The 12,888-nt window shown below is 46.8% G+C and overlaps 1 protein-coding gene across 2 annotated transcripts in view; it reads left to right on the forward strand.

Annotated features, from left to right (window-relative positions):
* LOC147633866 (protein TPR3-like) overlaps positions 1-12,503 on the forward strand; it is a 79,666-nt gene extending 67,163 nt beyond the window's left edge. For both annotated transcript variants that reach the window (XM_086804908.1, XM_086804909.1), the window contains exons 22-26: positions 10,774-10,902; positions 10,998-11,093; positions 11,169-11,357; positions 11,579-11,751; positions 11,859-12,503. In XM_086804908.1, coding sequence (XP_086661034.1) covers positions 10,774-10,902; positions 10,998-11,093; positions 11,169-11,357; positions 11,579-11,751; positions 11,859-12,072 — 801 coding nt within the window. In that variant the 3' untranslated portion in view covers positions 12,073-12,503. The remainder of the gene's footprint in view (positions 1-10,773; positions 10,903-10,997; positions 11,094-11,168; positions 11,358-11,578; positions 11,752-11,858) is intronic.
* Positions 12,504-12,888: the final 385 nt, after the last annotated feature.

The raw sequence follows: 12,888 nt of genomic DNA on the forward strand, positions 1-12,888 counted from the left end.
TAGAGGGGTCGGAAACACAGTGGCACATGTGTTTTTATTTATTTATTTATACTTTCCTTCATTTTTTTTTTGGGGGCGCGGGGGGGGGGGGGGGTGCTGGTCGTTCAAAAAAAATCAGAGACAGAACCACGATACAAGGTCCCATGGTTAGCACTGTTCTCATCCTTGCATCTACCCATAAAGAAAACCCAAGAAAATTCCTGGGCCTCCTTTTGCGGCCCCTTCTTCTCCTCCTGTGGAGCCTGCCTGCTGCCCTTCCCTCACCCTGAACTTCCGGTCAGCCTTCTCCACAGCACTTGAACCACTTCCGTGTGGGAAGCTTGAACCACTTCCGTGTGGGAAGCAGACAAGTCTGCCAGACATCCCATTATAATGACCAGATCATACATTGCACCCAGCTCTAGAAGCTATTCGCCATAGCCAGTGAGGTGACCAATGTCTTCCCAGATCCACTGCATCCCCAACTCACTTGGGTCTATCTCAAAGAGGATCATCCACCTAGAAATCATACATATGTACGTATATGTATGATTGGGGCATTGAACTCGCCCAAAAGGAGAGTTTGACCTCGTTGGGAATACTGTGGTGGGGCATAAGGTGATTGGCCATCCTGCAGTAAGTCCTTTCCAAAGGTAGATGTTTCGGGCAGAAATTAACAAGCTACAATGTGTACATCCCATTATAATGACCAATCATACATCGCACCCAGCTCTAGAAGCTATTCGCCAAAGCCAGTGACGTGACCAATGTCTTCCCAGATCCAATGCATCCCCAACTCACTTGGGTCTATCTCAAAGAGGATCATCCACCTAGAAATCATACATATGTACGTATATGTATGATTGGGGCATTGAACTCGCCCAAAAGGAGAGTTTGACCTCGTTGGGAATACTCCACAATGTTTGCAAGTGGTGGGGCATAAGGTGATTGGCTATCCTGCAGTAAGTCCTTTCCAAAGGTAGATGTTTCTGGCAGAAATTAACAAGCTACAATGTGTACAATCCGGGCTCCTAGCACTGCAAGTGAGGCCAGAATAGGACTTAATTGTATTGCCTGATATCATGAGTTACATTGGTTGTAAACGGGTTTGAAGATGAGAGAAAAGAGTTCCTGTTCATCATGGATATCGGAGAGAGGAGGTCCAATACAAGGCTAAAGGACTTGCTAATGGTATGTCATGTCTGGTGAACACTCCCAGCCACTGTGGGGGAGGGGGTCCGGGATCGGCGTAAGCGAGGCTAAGTCTATCCTTGCCTCGTATCCCAATGAGGCTCCTTGTTTGGGCCTCCAGGGGAAGCACTCTGAAAGGCAGCCAACCTCCGAGGGACTGCTCTGGGCCCATGCTCAGAGCTCCCCATGATACGTGCGGATGGGCACCTAGCATGTGACCACTGGGTAACCGAACCAGAGGGTTCCATATCAAGGGCTGTCGAAGGCGCTCCTCGGCTCAAGTATGAGAGAGAGATTGCACAACTTGAATGGTACTCATAATATATGAATGAAGGACCCCAGTACATGCTTTTATAGGCACCGAGCCTTATCTTTAGACCCTAAATAAGAGGGTGTTCACACCTAGTGTGTTCTCACTACTAAGAACACTTGACTAGACTCCAGACTAACTCCAAAATACCCAACAGTTTTGGCTTCCTGAGGGGGGTGAGGGGGCGACGGCTGCGGAGTCGGGTCTGCTGGGGGAGTGACAGGGCCAAAAGAAGATTGAGGTGCCGAGGCATAGGGTAGAGGATCACAACAAGGTAATGGTTGCTAGAAAGGGGGGATTGGTGCTGGGCCTTGTGATGTGATAGGGGGGCCCATCCTCGTCCAGGGGCTAATGTGGTAATTGCTCAAAACGGTTCTTTGACATAACCGTATCCTCTTGGGGCCCACCGGTTGGTGCGCCTGTCAGAGCCACTCCGCCCTAGAGGTTTGGCAGCGATTCCGCCTTGGACTGGCGGCTTGCCATTCACCTACTCCAGGATCCTTGGGGGCTGCGGCGTGGTGCTCTGAATCCCGAGGGTAGGGTGCCCCCCCCTTGCCATGATGAGAAGCTACACTGGGACCAGGGGGAAGGACCGATGGTGGCGTTCGCCTGGATTGATGGTGGGGACATGCTCTAGCAAGATGCCCCATTTGAAGGCAAATGAAACACTGTCCAGGGAGGCCAGAATACTTCACTCTTTGCCAAAGAGAATCTCCCCGGAGGCATAGAAGAGATTTGACATCAGGAACAACTTCCGGAGAGGTGATGCAGATGTGAAGAGAGGAAATCCCGGCCGTCGGAGCTAGAACCAAGGCGTTTGTGGTGTGGTGTGGGGGGGGGGATTCCATCACTCTCCCGATAACTCTACCAATCAGTGGGAGTAGTGGAAGGTACCCCTTCCCGAGACTAGGAAAGCAAACTATGACTGGGATGCCCCACTTGCTAGGGGGTCATGTGCTGGGTCGAAACCAAGCTGCCACCTCACAAAGAAGGCCTGGGCCATTCGCAGTGCGACGGGGTCAGCTGCATGACTCTATCCAATGTTGCAGGTGAATCAAACTCCACTTGGTAGTATCGGCGCCCAAGAGGATGAATATTAGTGATCTTCCCTAGCTCGCCTGTGAGGCTAGCCTGCAGAAAATCTCTAAGCTGTTAGCATGCCGAACAGCTACCCACAATCTTGCAAACCAAGGTTGAGGCCTCTGGGGAGGCGACGGTCGATGCGAGGAGTTGGAGGTCTGCTTCAGAAAAAGATGGGCAAATGATGGCAGCCGCCTATTTCATTGCTTGATCTCTCCCAAATACTCAAGAGCTCGCCATACATACTTTCCACTTGACACTTGAGCTCCAAAACTCATTTTTGTGTTCAAGAAACCGTCTTGAGTGCCTAGACCATGCTACGAACACTTGGTCCTATGTACTGGATAATCCCCCATTCCCAAAGCTTGTACATTCTTGATCTTTTGGGCATTCAAAGCCCTTGCACACACATGAATTTTGGAGATGCCCAAAATGGTGACATTCCCCCAGCTTCTTAAAAGTTTTCCTCAACTTTAAAGCGTCAAAATATATATCAAGATATAATCACGTCCCAGCAAGTGGGGGAGACGAGACAGTCTCAAAAATCCAATATGACTGAAAGAATCCATGTGTCCTAGATAAATGGGCGTGACAAAACAGTCTCATAAGTCGAGATACCATAATTATGTCCCAAAATAAATGGGCTAAACAAAACAGTCTCATAAGTCCAGATATCATAATCATGTCTCTATGTCCATACTGCAAGTTGAATCCAACTCCAAGAAGCAGTTACTCGTTCCCCAATCCCGAGTGTCACGTCAAACACATGCTACTCTCCACTGGCTTCCATGCTTACACATGCAAAGTCCAGGCCAAGAAATAGAAGTCCATTTGACTGTGCACGTGGATGTAGAATGTCCACTGGATCTGAGTACAGACGTAAAGTCCCCAACATACCAGATTCCAGTCCACTGACACTTGGCATAGACATAGTCCCTTGCCAACAAGGTGTCAATCCACATGACCCTTGGCGTAGACATAAGTCCCCTGGCAGCCCGACGTCATGTCCACTCTACCACTTGCACTCCGTGTTTGTACTCTGACCACACACGTTGCAGGAGAGGTGGGCTCAAGTGTGTAACATAAAATAAGAATCACTCACAGGCATAGATATCCTGCTGCTCCATAAACATTTTTGCTACACATAGTTTTACAGGCATTTCGGCCACCAAGTGTTTTACATGCATTTCGGCCGCCAATAGAAATCCTTGATCCATGAGATAACCATGAGTTTCATAAGTCCAATGCATCCCAAATAAAGGGAGCCATAAACAATGTTTCCCTGAAACCATCTCAAGGCAAACAATAACACCTTTCTCCTTGCATGGCTATACAAGGGTTAGTGAACATCAAAAACACTTCATAGTAAATAGCAAAAGCACCAACTTTGCAAACTCAAAGTATACTTAGCTTTTCTTTGCGAGGTTGGTCATGAAGCCAAAAGGAATATCTCCTCACCGTATCCTTCAGATATCCCGAGATATATCTACATATAGCTTGCATGTAAGCTTGATAATATAATCCACAATATCCATACGGAAAGAGTGCTAAACATCTGCGCTTAAAGCCAACTCCATACTTGCAAGATGAAATTTTGTGAATTCATAAATCCTTAGATCAACAAGCTGTCTACTGCTCATGCTCTTGCTTCATAGGCTATGAAGCGGCTGGCCATGCTTAACAACAATGATGGTAAGTGTGGTTTTCTCTTCCTTATTGATAGAAGCCTCCGCTTCCAAGAAAGCATATGCTCTGATACCAATGAAACACGCCCGGGAAGCGCGGGAGTGGGTGTGCATCGCTTTGACCATGAGAACAATTAAACATTTCGGCATTTAATTACAGCCATTAAAAAATCCACAAAACTGAAAATAAAAGTTGCACAAGTGATACCACATAGAGGCCGGAATGGGCCGACACCACCCCCCCCTTGGAGTATTTCATTATCCAAGGAGAAATTTGAGGGCCTTACTCTCTCCATGGGAGATGCCGGATTATCCATATACAATCATAATCAATATGGCTATCCAACATGTCCTTCCATAGGCGCACAAATATGTATAACAGCCCACATGGCTCTTCCATACGCGCATAATTTTGTATGACAGCCCATATGGCTCTTCCACGAGCACATAAACTTGTAAACCAGCCCATGTGGCTCATCCATAAACTCATAAAACTTTAAACCAGCCCATGAACCTGTATAACAACCTGTATCTCGCATCCATGAGCACCAAAACCTGTAAACCAGCCCATGTGGCTCATCCATGAGCACATAAACTAGTATAACAGCTTGTATATCGCATAAAACCAAAAATTTCCGCAAGCTTTAGGACTGTTTTGCTGAAAAACAGCCATCCGGGGTGTGCAAGATGGTGTAGAGTAGTGAAAATCATCTTCTCCACCAAAAACTTGCTTGAAGCTCAAACTCGCCCAAGAGATAACTCTCTCATGTTCAAAATAAGCAAGAAAATGTTGGAAATAAGTGCTCACTAGGAGTACTTTTAGTCTTGGTCATCTCAGTATGCCACGTGGCACTCAGGGATTTATCCCTATGCACTCATTCTCTATCTTGTACTTCTCACCTATATATTGTAGGTGTCACATCAATGAATTAATCAATCTTGTGTCTTGTCTACACTCATCTCAAGGTATGTTTAAGCTTTGTGTCTTGCTCTCATTTCAGTTTCAGTTTTTAGCTTTGTCTCTCCCCCATTTTTTCAACATGGTATCAGAGCAGGTTTATCCTGGCTCCCTTCAACCCATCATAGCCTCAGCTCATCGACTATCTACTTGCTGCTCTTGCTCTCCACAGTCCACGGCAGCTCAAGCTCTACCCATACTAACTCAGCCGTTGCCATTCGCCCTGTTTCCTGTAAGCGACAGCCTGCAGTCGCTTGGTTCAGAACAGGCCGCCCTGCCTCTGCTGTTGGCCGCCGCCTTTGCTGTTGGCTGCCCTGCCTCTGCTGTTGGCCGCCGCTTAGCTGGCCCTGCTCTTTGTATTCGACCTGCTGCTGTTGCAGCCCGTCACATCAGTCAGCTGCGCCATCTTCTCCTGTTTCTGCTCGGCATGTTGATTCTGCTCCAGCGTGCAACTTCAGATCTGCGCCAACAACTGCCGGGGTTCATCATGGTGCTGCCGCCTCTCTACTTGAGCTTACCGGCCTGTCCTCTAGCACTGCACATACAGCAGCTACCCCCGCACTCTCTTCTTCATCAACATGTCTTCTCAAGTCGTGGACCTCCTGGATATTCAACTCATGCAACAACTCGTCATTTCTGGATCTCTGGTCTTCTCGACATCAGCTCGACACCTCCTTTTGTGAAGGTAAACTTCAATGCTGATTTTCGACCTGATTTGCAACATCTGTGCAAAAGGCATTTTCCCCTTTGTTATTTCCCATTTCCTCTTCATCTTCACATGTGGGTTAGCTGTCCGTTGGACCAGCCAGACCTGCAGCAGCAAATTTAAAGCAGAAACATGTGTATGCTGTGTTCTATTTTCAGTCTACTCTCTATCTCTTAAAAAAAAATTAAAAAAAAATAAATAAAAAAATCTCAATACTGAATTTCATTTACTTCTCTATCTTGTACGGGATTAGACACTGCCCTTGCATTTCAGCAAGTGGTAAGACCTTCCCTTCATCTATCTGTCTCTCATGAACGGGATTAGACACTGCCAAATATGGTAAGACCTTCCCATCTCTCTCATATTTGTCTACATGGACTTATCTTAGTCCCTATCCAAGAGGCACCCCTGCATTACCCACTCTAGCAGGAGGATTGACCTTGAGGAGGGATTATCTATCTAGGTCCATCTCTCTGTCTATCTACAATCAGTCAGTCTCTATGTCTATGTGTCTATCAGTGTGATCTTACAGTCATGTCTCTGACACTCTGTCTATCAGTCTATATGCCTATCTTTTGTGGATTAGCTACCCACATTCTCTTGGCATTTTCTGTCTATGTCCCCATTTATCTTCTATTTTGTCAGTCTCTCTCATATCTATCTGAAAGTCTCTCTCTCTGTGGGACCACTCTACTGGCTGATTATCTCTCTCTCTGTCTGTCTATGATCCACTCTTGTCCCTACCCTTGTGGACCCATATGAGGATATCACTTGAGGAGGGGTGTCTCAGGATCTTTTGTCTGTCATGTCTTCTGTCTTGTCTCTCAGTCTATAGGTCTTTATGTCTGTCTTCTAGTCTTGTCCATCTTGTCTTCTAGCTTGTCTCTCAACCCTTGTCTAGTCTCTCTGTCTTGGTCTTATCTTTTGTCATGTCATAGTCTTGTCCTTTTGTCTTCCTCCTAGTGTCCACTTAAGGAGGGTGTTGGAAATAAGTGCTCACTAGGAGTACTTTTAGTCTTGGTCATCTCAGTATGCCACGTGGCACTCAGGGATTTATCCCATATGCACTCATTCTCTATCTTGTACTTCTCACCTATATATTGTAGGTGTCACATCAATGAATTAATCAATCTTGTGTCTTGTCTACACTCATCTCAAGGTATGTTTAAGCTTTGTGTCTTGCTCTCATTTCAGTTTCAGTTTTTAGCTTTGTCTCTCCCCCATTTTTTCAACAGAAAATGCTACAATGCCATGTGTAGAGCTGAATTGACAAGTGTGAGGACACTTGTCTCACTTTTATCCTCTTGTCTGCCACATGTCCCAAATCCAAAGGCCAAAAATTCTACAATCTTCAGCTCAAAAAATATCCCAACTGGTAGCCCATTTGTCATAGGTACTTTGGCAACTCTTGGTATTTGCTCAATTCCAAACGTAATGATGTGAACAGAATTTCCATCGGAGTTGGGCCAAAAATAGTAACTTTCCCTAAAATTTAGGAGATGATCTCTTCTTTTTTTTTTTGAAAAAAAGGGACTTCTATTAAGTATGAAAAAAAAAATACAACAATCACAGCTATAAGCCGGAAAAGAATATAATCACCCCAATATGTAAGGTGATTTCAACCACTTAGGAGCATCATGATGCCATGTAAGACCTGTGGTACTAGAGGAAAAGAAGATGCCATGGTCCCACTCCCGCATAAATATCACGCGCTTCACTTGCGCAGAACGAGAGGACCCTTGAATGCGAGCTGAAGTAGCCATAAGAGTATGGATGATATCACCCCATATAGTACTAATGCACTGAGACCCAAAAATCTGGACACCCTCAATAGCCTCCGTGCATCTAGCTCTCCAGATCTGCCATGTTGTAATACTGGCAACAATCTCCTAACTGGTGTCAATTCTCTGTCTGGGGGGTGTATAATCAGAGTGAGGAACATCCAGCAATAAACAATGCTGGGCAATACCTCTACGAATTAAAATAGCAGAATTTGTACCACTGTCCTCATAAAAAAGCTACGGACCGGACTGGGAGAGCCAAGCAACTGCCCCCCAAGTCACATGCATGGCTCGGCCATCACATGAGAAATACATGTAAGCACCATGTAGAAACCTGTTTCATTGCTTGATCTCTCCCAAATCCTCAAGAGTTCGCCATACATACTTTCCACTTGACACTTGAGCTCCAAAACCCATTTCTGTGTCCAAGAAACCATCTTGAGTGCCAGGACCATGCTACGAACACTTGGTCCTCTGTACTGGATAATCCCCCATTCCCAAAGCTTGTACATTCTTGATCTTTTGGGCATCTAAAGCCCTTGCACACACATGAATTCTGGAGATGCCCAAAATGGTGACAGAGGTCTGATTGCGATTATTCCCCATCAAAACCCACGCCCAAGACTCTCTGAGTGGAGGGCAATTTCGATAGTTCCGCCTTTCACAAAGATTGATATGCAGATAGCCTCATGCAACATTCAGGGTTTGGGGGGGCTCAGTGCTTTTAGAGGCGAGGCGTGCTCAGAGGAGGGCTTCACAGAGCTACAGTTGGGGGACCCATCGACATTCTTTTCCTCCAGGAGCACCATCTTTCCAAGGGGCGTACCCGTCGCTGCGGGAAGATTTTGCCATGCAGAAGCCACATTTTTTGGTCTCCCTCTTTCGGTCCCTTGGGGATACAGGGAGGAGTTTGTATTTTTGTGAGCGAGGAGCTCTTGCCAGCAGTGAGACAGGCTTAGGTGTCATAGTCTCTGGGTGAGCGCAGTGGGTTACCATTATCATTGGAGAGGACTGCATGGGCTTCCTCAATGTTTATGCCCCGAACGCCGTTGCAGGTAGAGCCATCTTTTGGAGCATAGTCCGTTAGGCCCTTCCTCAGGTTGACTTTTGGTGGGTGGAGACTTTAACATGATCGAGTCAGCAGAGGACAGACTTAGAGGAGGCACGGCTATACAGTCTCAGGTGCAGAGTACTCTGCATGGGAGTTGATCTTGACACTTAGAGGACAGGACCCTTTGCATCTACCAGAGTTTGGGCGTAGCCCTGGGAGCCCGTGCTTCTCACAGTCCGATAGGAGCACTGGCCCCAACCTCTCTTGACTTGACAGGTTCTATGTGGATGAGTGGGCTTGCGGTCGTGGGGGCATGATCGGCATCTTGGCGGGCACTCCCTCGGGTTATTCTGTCCTTAGAGGACTCTTGGAGGCAGGACATGCATGCAAGCACTAGGATTCCGGACAGCCTCATACAAGACCTTGAGATCTCAGTAGCAGCAGGATAGAGCAGATATGGGCGGGACTGGATTTTATCTCAGGCTCTGCCGGGTGCACCTTGGATGTGGGCCTTGGTGAGATCATCAGATTTTTGTAGGAGGCAGCATAGAGAAGATTGGAGGGATTTTGTGAGCAGGAGAGGAACATGAGGGGTCTTGCTTCTCTCCAGCGGCTTTAGGAGAGGTCCCCCAATAGCCCTTGGACTGAGAGTCAACTTGTTGCCGCCCGTACAGAGATCAGATCCATCGGGGAGAGGAGGGTGGAGTACATGTACCATGCCAAAGCTTCCTTTTGGACCCAAGCCAGAGATAAGAGTCATGGGGGACTTCTTTGAGATTGCAGGTCCCCTTAGGTGGAGAGATGGTATTCGAAGGTTGCGTGGCCAGGATGGAGCTATTGTTTCTGAAAACACCCCCCCCCCCCATGTGAGGGCCATCGGCATTGATTTTTTCCGATCCCTCCTCACGGGCTGGGTGATGGACGCGCGTGAGAGGGTCTGGCGGCACATGAGAGAGGTGGTTTACCCTTGCTCTTCGGTCCTTCTTATTGACTCCCTTCACAGCAGAGGAGTCGGCGGAGGCATTGACGGCTCTCCTAAGGGGAAAATGCCGGGGGCAGATGGGCTTCTAGTTTCCTTCTTTCTTCACCACTAGGATCTCATGGAGGGCGGCCTTCGAGCAGCCTTCAATGAGATTATGATCACAGGTGCCATGCCAAAGAGGCTTTCAGAGGGTGTGATACACTTGTTTCCTAAGGAGGGTGGTGACAGATTGTTGATCCGGCGGTGGAGACCCATCATCCTTCTTAGGACCACCTACAAGATCTTGGCCAAGGACAGAGACTTCAGCCTTTTCTCCTTGACTTTATCCCTGACACTGAGACAGGTTTTGTTCAGGATCGGAGCATTTTGGACATCTTCACCTTTTGGGAAGCAACAGCTTCGGCCAGGATGCGGCAGCAAGACCTCATAATGCTCGTCCTAGACTTTGAGAAAGCTTATGATAGGATTGATTGGAGCTTTTCCAGAGGACACGATGCACCAGATGGGGTTCCCAGTGGAGTGGATCCGTGGTGTTTAAGGACTTTGCTCAGTCTCTCACAGTTAGGTTCTCATTCAGGGAGCCCGAGGTGACAGATTCCCCCTTCCTCGCTCGGTCTGGCAGGGTTGTTCGCTGGCACCTTACCTCTTCCTATTCGTTGCCGAGGCCATGAGCAGTTTCCTTTCAGCTCAGGACACGGGGCTTCAAGGATTGCGTCTCCCCCTCCGTACTCAGGAGGAGCTGGTCTAGTAGTAAACGCAAGATATCGTCATTTGTTTCAAATCCGACATCATTGGCATAGCCATAAAAGAATGTGCGTGAATCAACAAATGTAACAACAGCGTTCCTAACGTCCAGTTTTGCACGTAGGGTCAGCATTTTGATTGTGTAATGCAGGTATATGTACTTGTTTAACTTATTGTGATTCTCAGTCTAATTTAAGTCTCAAATAAATGCAATGGAATGTAGAAGCTATTGGTGCAATAATAGCCATAATGGGTGATGACAAGGAACCGAAGGAGAACTTGACTGCTGTCATTAATCTCTTGCAGGTGATGACAACGTATATGCAGCCACCTCCAGCGGCAACTTTTCTTGCATTCCATCCACAGGATAATAACATTATTGCTGTGGGTATGGAGGATTCTTCTATTCAGATTTACAATGTCCGCGTTGATGAGGTGACCCATTAATCTCTTTCGTGGTGAGGTTCTTATCATTCAAACCTTGGCATGGTCTTATGATCTAAGTGCTATGTTGGCCTGAAAACATGTAGGTCAAGAGTACATTAAAAGGACATCAGAAAAGAATTACAGGGCTGGCCTTCTCCAACTCTCTGAACGTTTTAGTTTCTTCTGGAGCTGATGCACAGGTACTGATTCTTCCACCAGAGTTTTTATGGATGGTTTTAACCCAAGAGCTACATCCAAAATTTTGTGTTTTGCAGCTATGTGTTTGGAGCACAGATGGTTGGGAGAAGCGCAAGAACAAGTTAATGCAGGTGCCGGCCGGTCGGCCTCCAACAGCTGTAGGTGATACACGAGTACAGTTCCATCAGGATCAGATCCGGCTGTTAGTTACTCACGAGAGTCAACTAGCAATTTATGATGCTGCAAAACTGGAGCTGACTAGACAGGTGGGTATATATTTTCTCTGCTTGTTTTAATGAAGCTTTATGGGTGAGGCAACCTTCCCCCCCCCACGTGACAGCACGGGCATGGATCTCATTCCAGACAGCAGGCAAAACTGCTGTTGGGCAGGAATTGGTTGTGCATCCAACCTGTGTGTTATACTTGTCTCTTTCAAAGGCTGCAACCCTGCACCTGCAACAATTAAGACGCTGATACCAATGTGCAGTGGACTCCTCGTGATTCGATGCCATCACCGATATCACATGCCACATACTCTTGCGACAGCCAACTGGTTTTTGCTAGTTTCATCGATGGGTCCGTGGGGGTTTTTGAGGCAGAGAGTCTGCGGCCGAGGTGCCGGTTAGCTTCCTCTGTTTATTTGCCATCCGGGGCCACTAGGTAAGCTTGGTCTTTCTTCAAAATATGGTGTCCCGTATATGCCTTTGTTTTAGGAACTTGAGGTTCAAAATATAATATACTAAGTTTGTGAAGGTGTTACTTGACAGTTCGGCGGTGTATCCGTCGGTCATTGCTGCGCATCCATCCGAACCAAATCAATTCGTTCTTGGATTGACAGATGGCACTGTCCAAGTGATAGAACCGCTTGAATCCGAGGGCAAGTGGGGTTTCGCCCCACCAGCAGAGAATGGGTCCGTGAGCAGCACCAACTCTACGCCACCAATTGCCGGAAATCAAAGCTCTGAACAAGCATCAAGATGATTGGTCCCCATAGCCAGCACGAACAAAGGCAAGACATCAAGTTTGCTGGACTCTAGTACCTCTGGATTGGAATTTCTAGAGTATCTATTATATACACATGGGCAGACCCAATGCAGTTGGGCTTTCCTGTTATACGGAACACTATGGTTGGCAACAGTATGCTGTGTACAGTTTTCTTTTTTTAATCGATCTTGGCACCCTTGGCAAAGCCTTAAGAAGGTATGAGTGGGGAATAGATGTTTTATACGGTGAGGTTGCAAAATCTAGGATGGATTTGTAGGCCTGGGCTAATTACTCTGCAGCAGACATATATTTGATATTTTTAAGATGAATGCAAGTGCACTCAACGCAACTATTCATTGGAGTGTCCCAGAAGGGCACTCCCCATGTGTTGACTAAAAGCAGCGTGTTTGATGAAAATTCTTTCCATATCTACTTGTAGGCTTTTTAATCTCATCCAGTTCCATTCTATTTGAAAGGATTGTAAGGCGAGCATATATCTGTGATTTGCCTGTCAACATCACAGCTTGAGTTCCGAATCTCTGCAAGTTGTCTGCTCAAACATGCACATGTTGTTGTTAAACTCTACCCACGGAATTGTCTGCTCCATGCACTTGTCATTTTCAAAGTCAGAATGTTGTGGCGGGACATAGAGTTTTGTACTATATGGGGATATATTATTCACACTCTTATGGACATATGGGCTCGTATAGAGGGACCATCCAGATCTGTGCATGCAAAGCACACTGTTTTCATGAGGGAGTGGATCTTTTTCTCAACGACCCCCACAAAACTCTCTCGGCACCTTTTTGCCAT

Source organism: Cibotium barometz, chromosome 11 (genome assembly GCF_041138505.1).
Source record: "Cibotium barometz isolate CiBa-2024 chromosome 11, ASM4113850v1, whole genome shotgun sequence".
Classification (NCBI taxonomy): domain Eukaryota; kingdom Viridiplantae; phylum Streptophyta; class Polypodiopsida; order Cyatheales; family Cibotiaceae; genus Cibotium; species Cibotium barometz.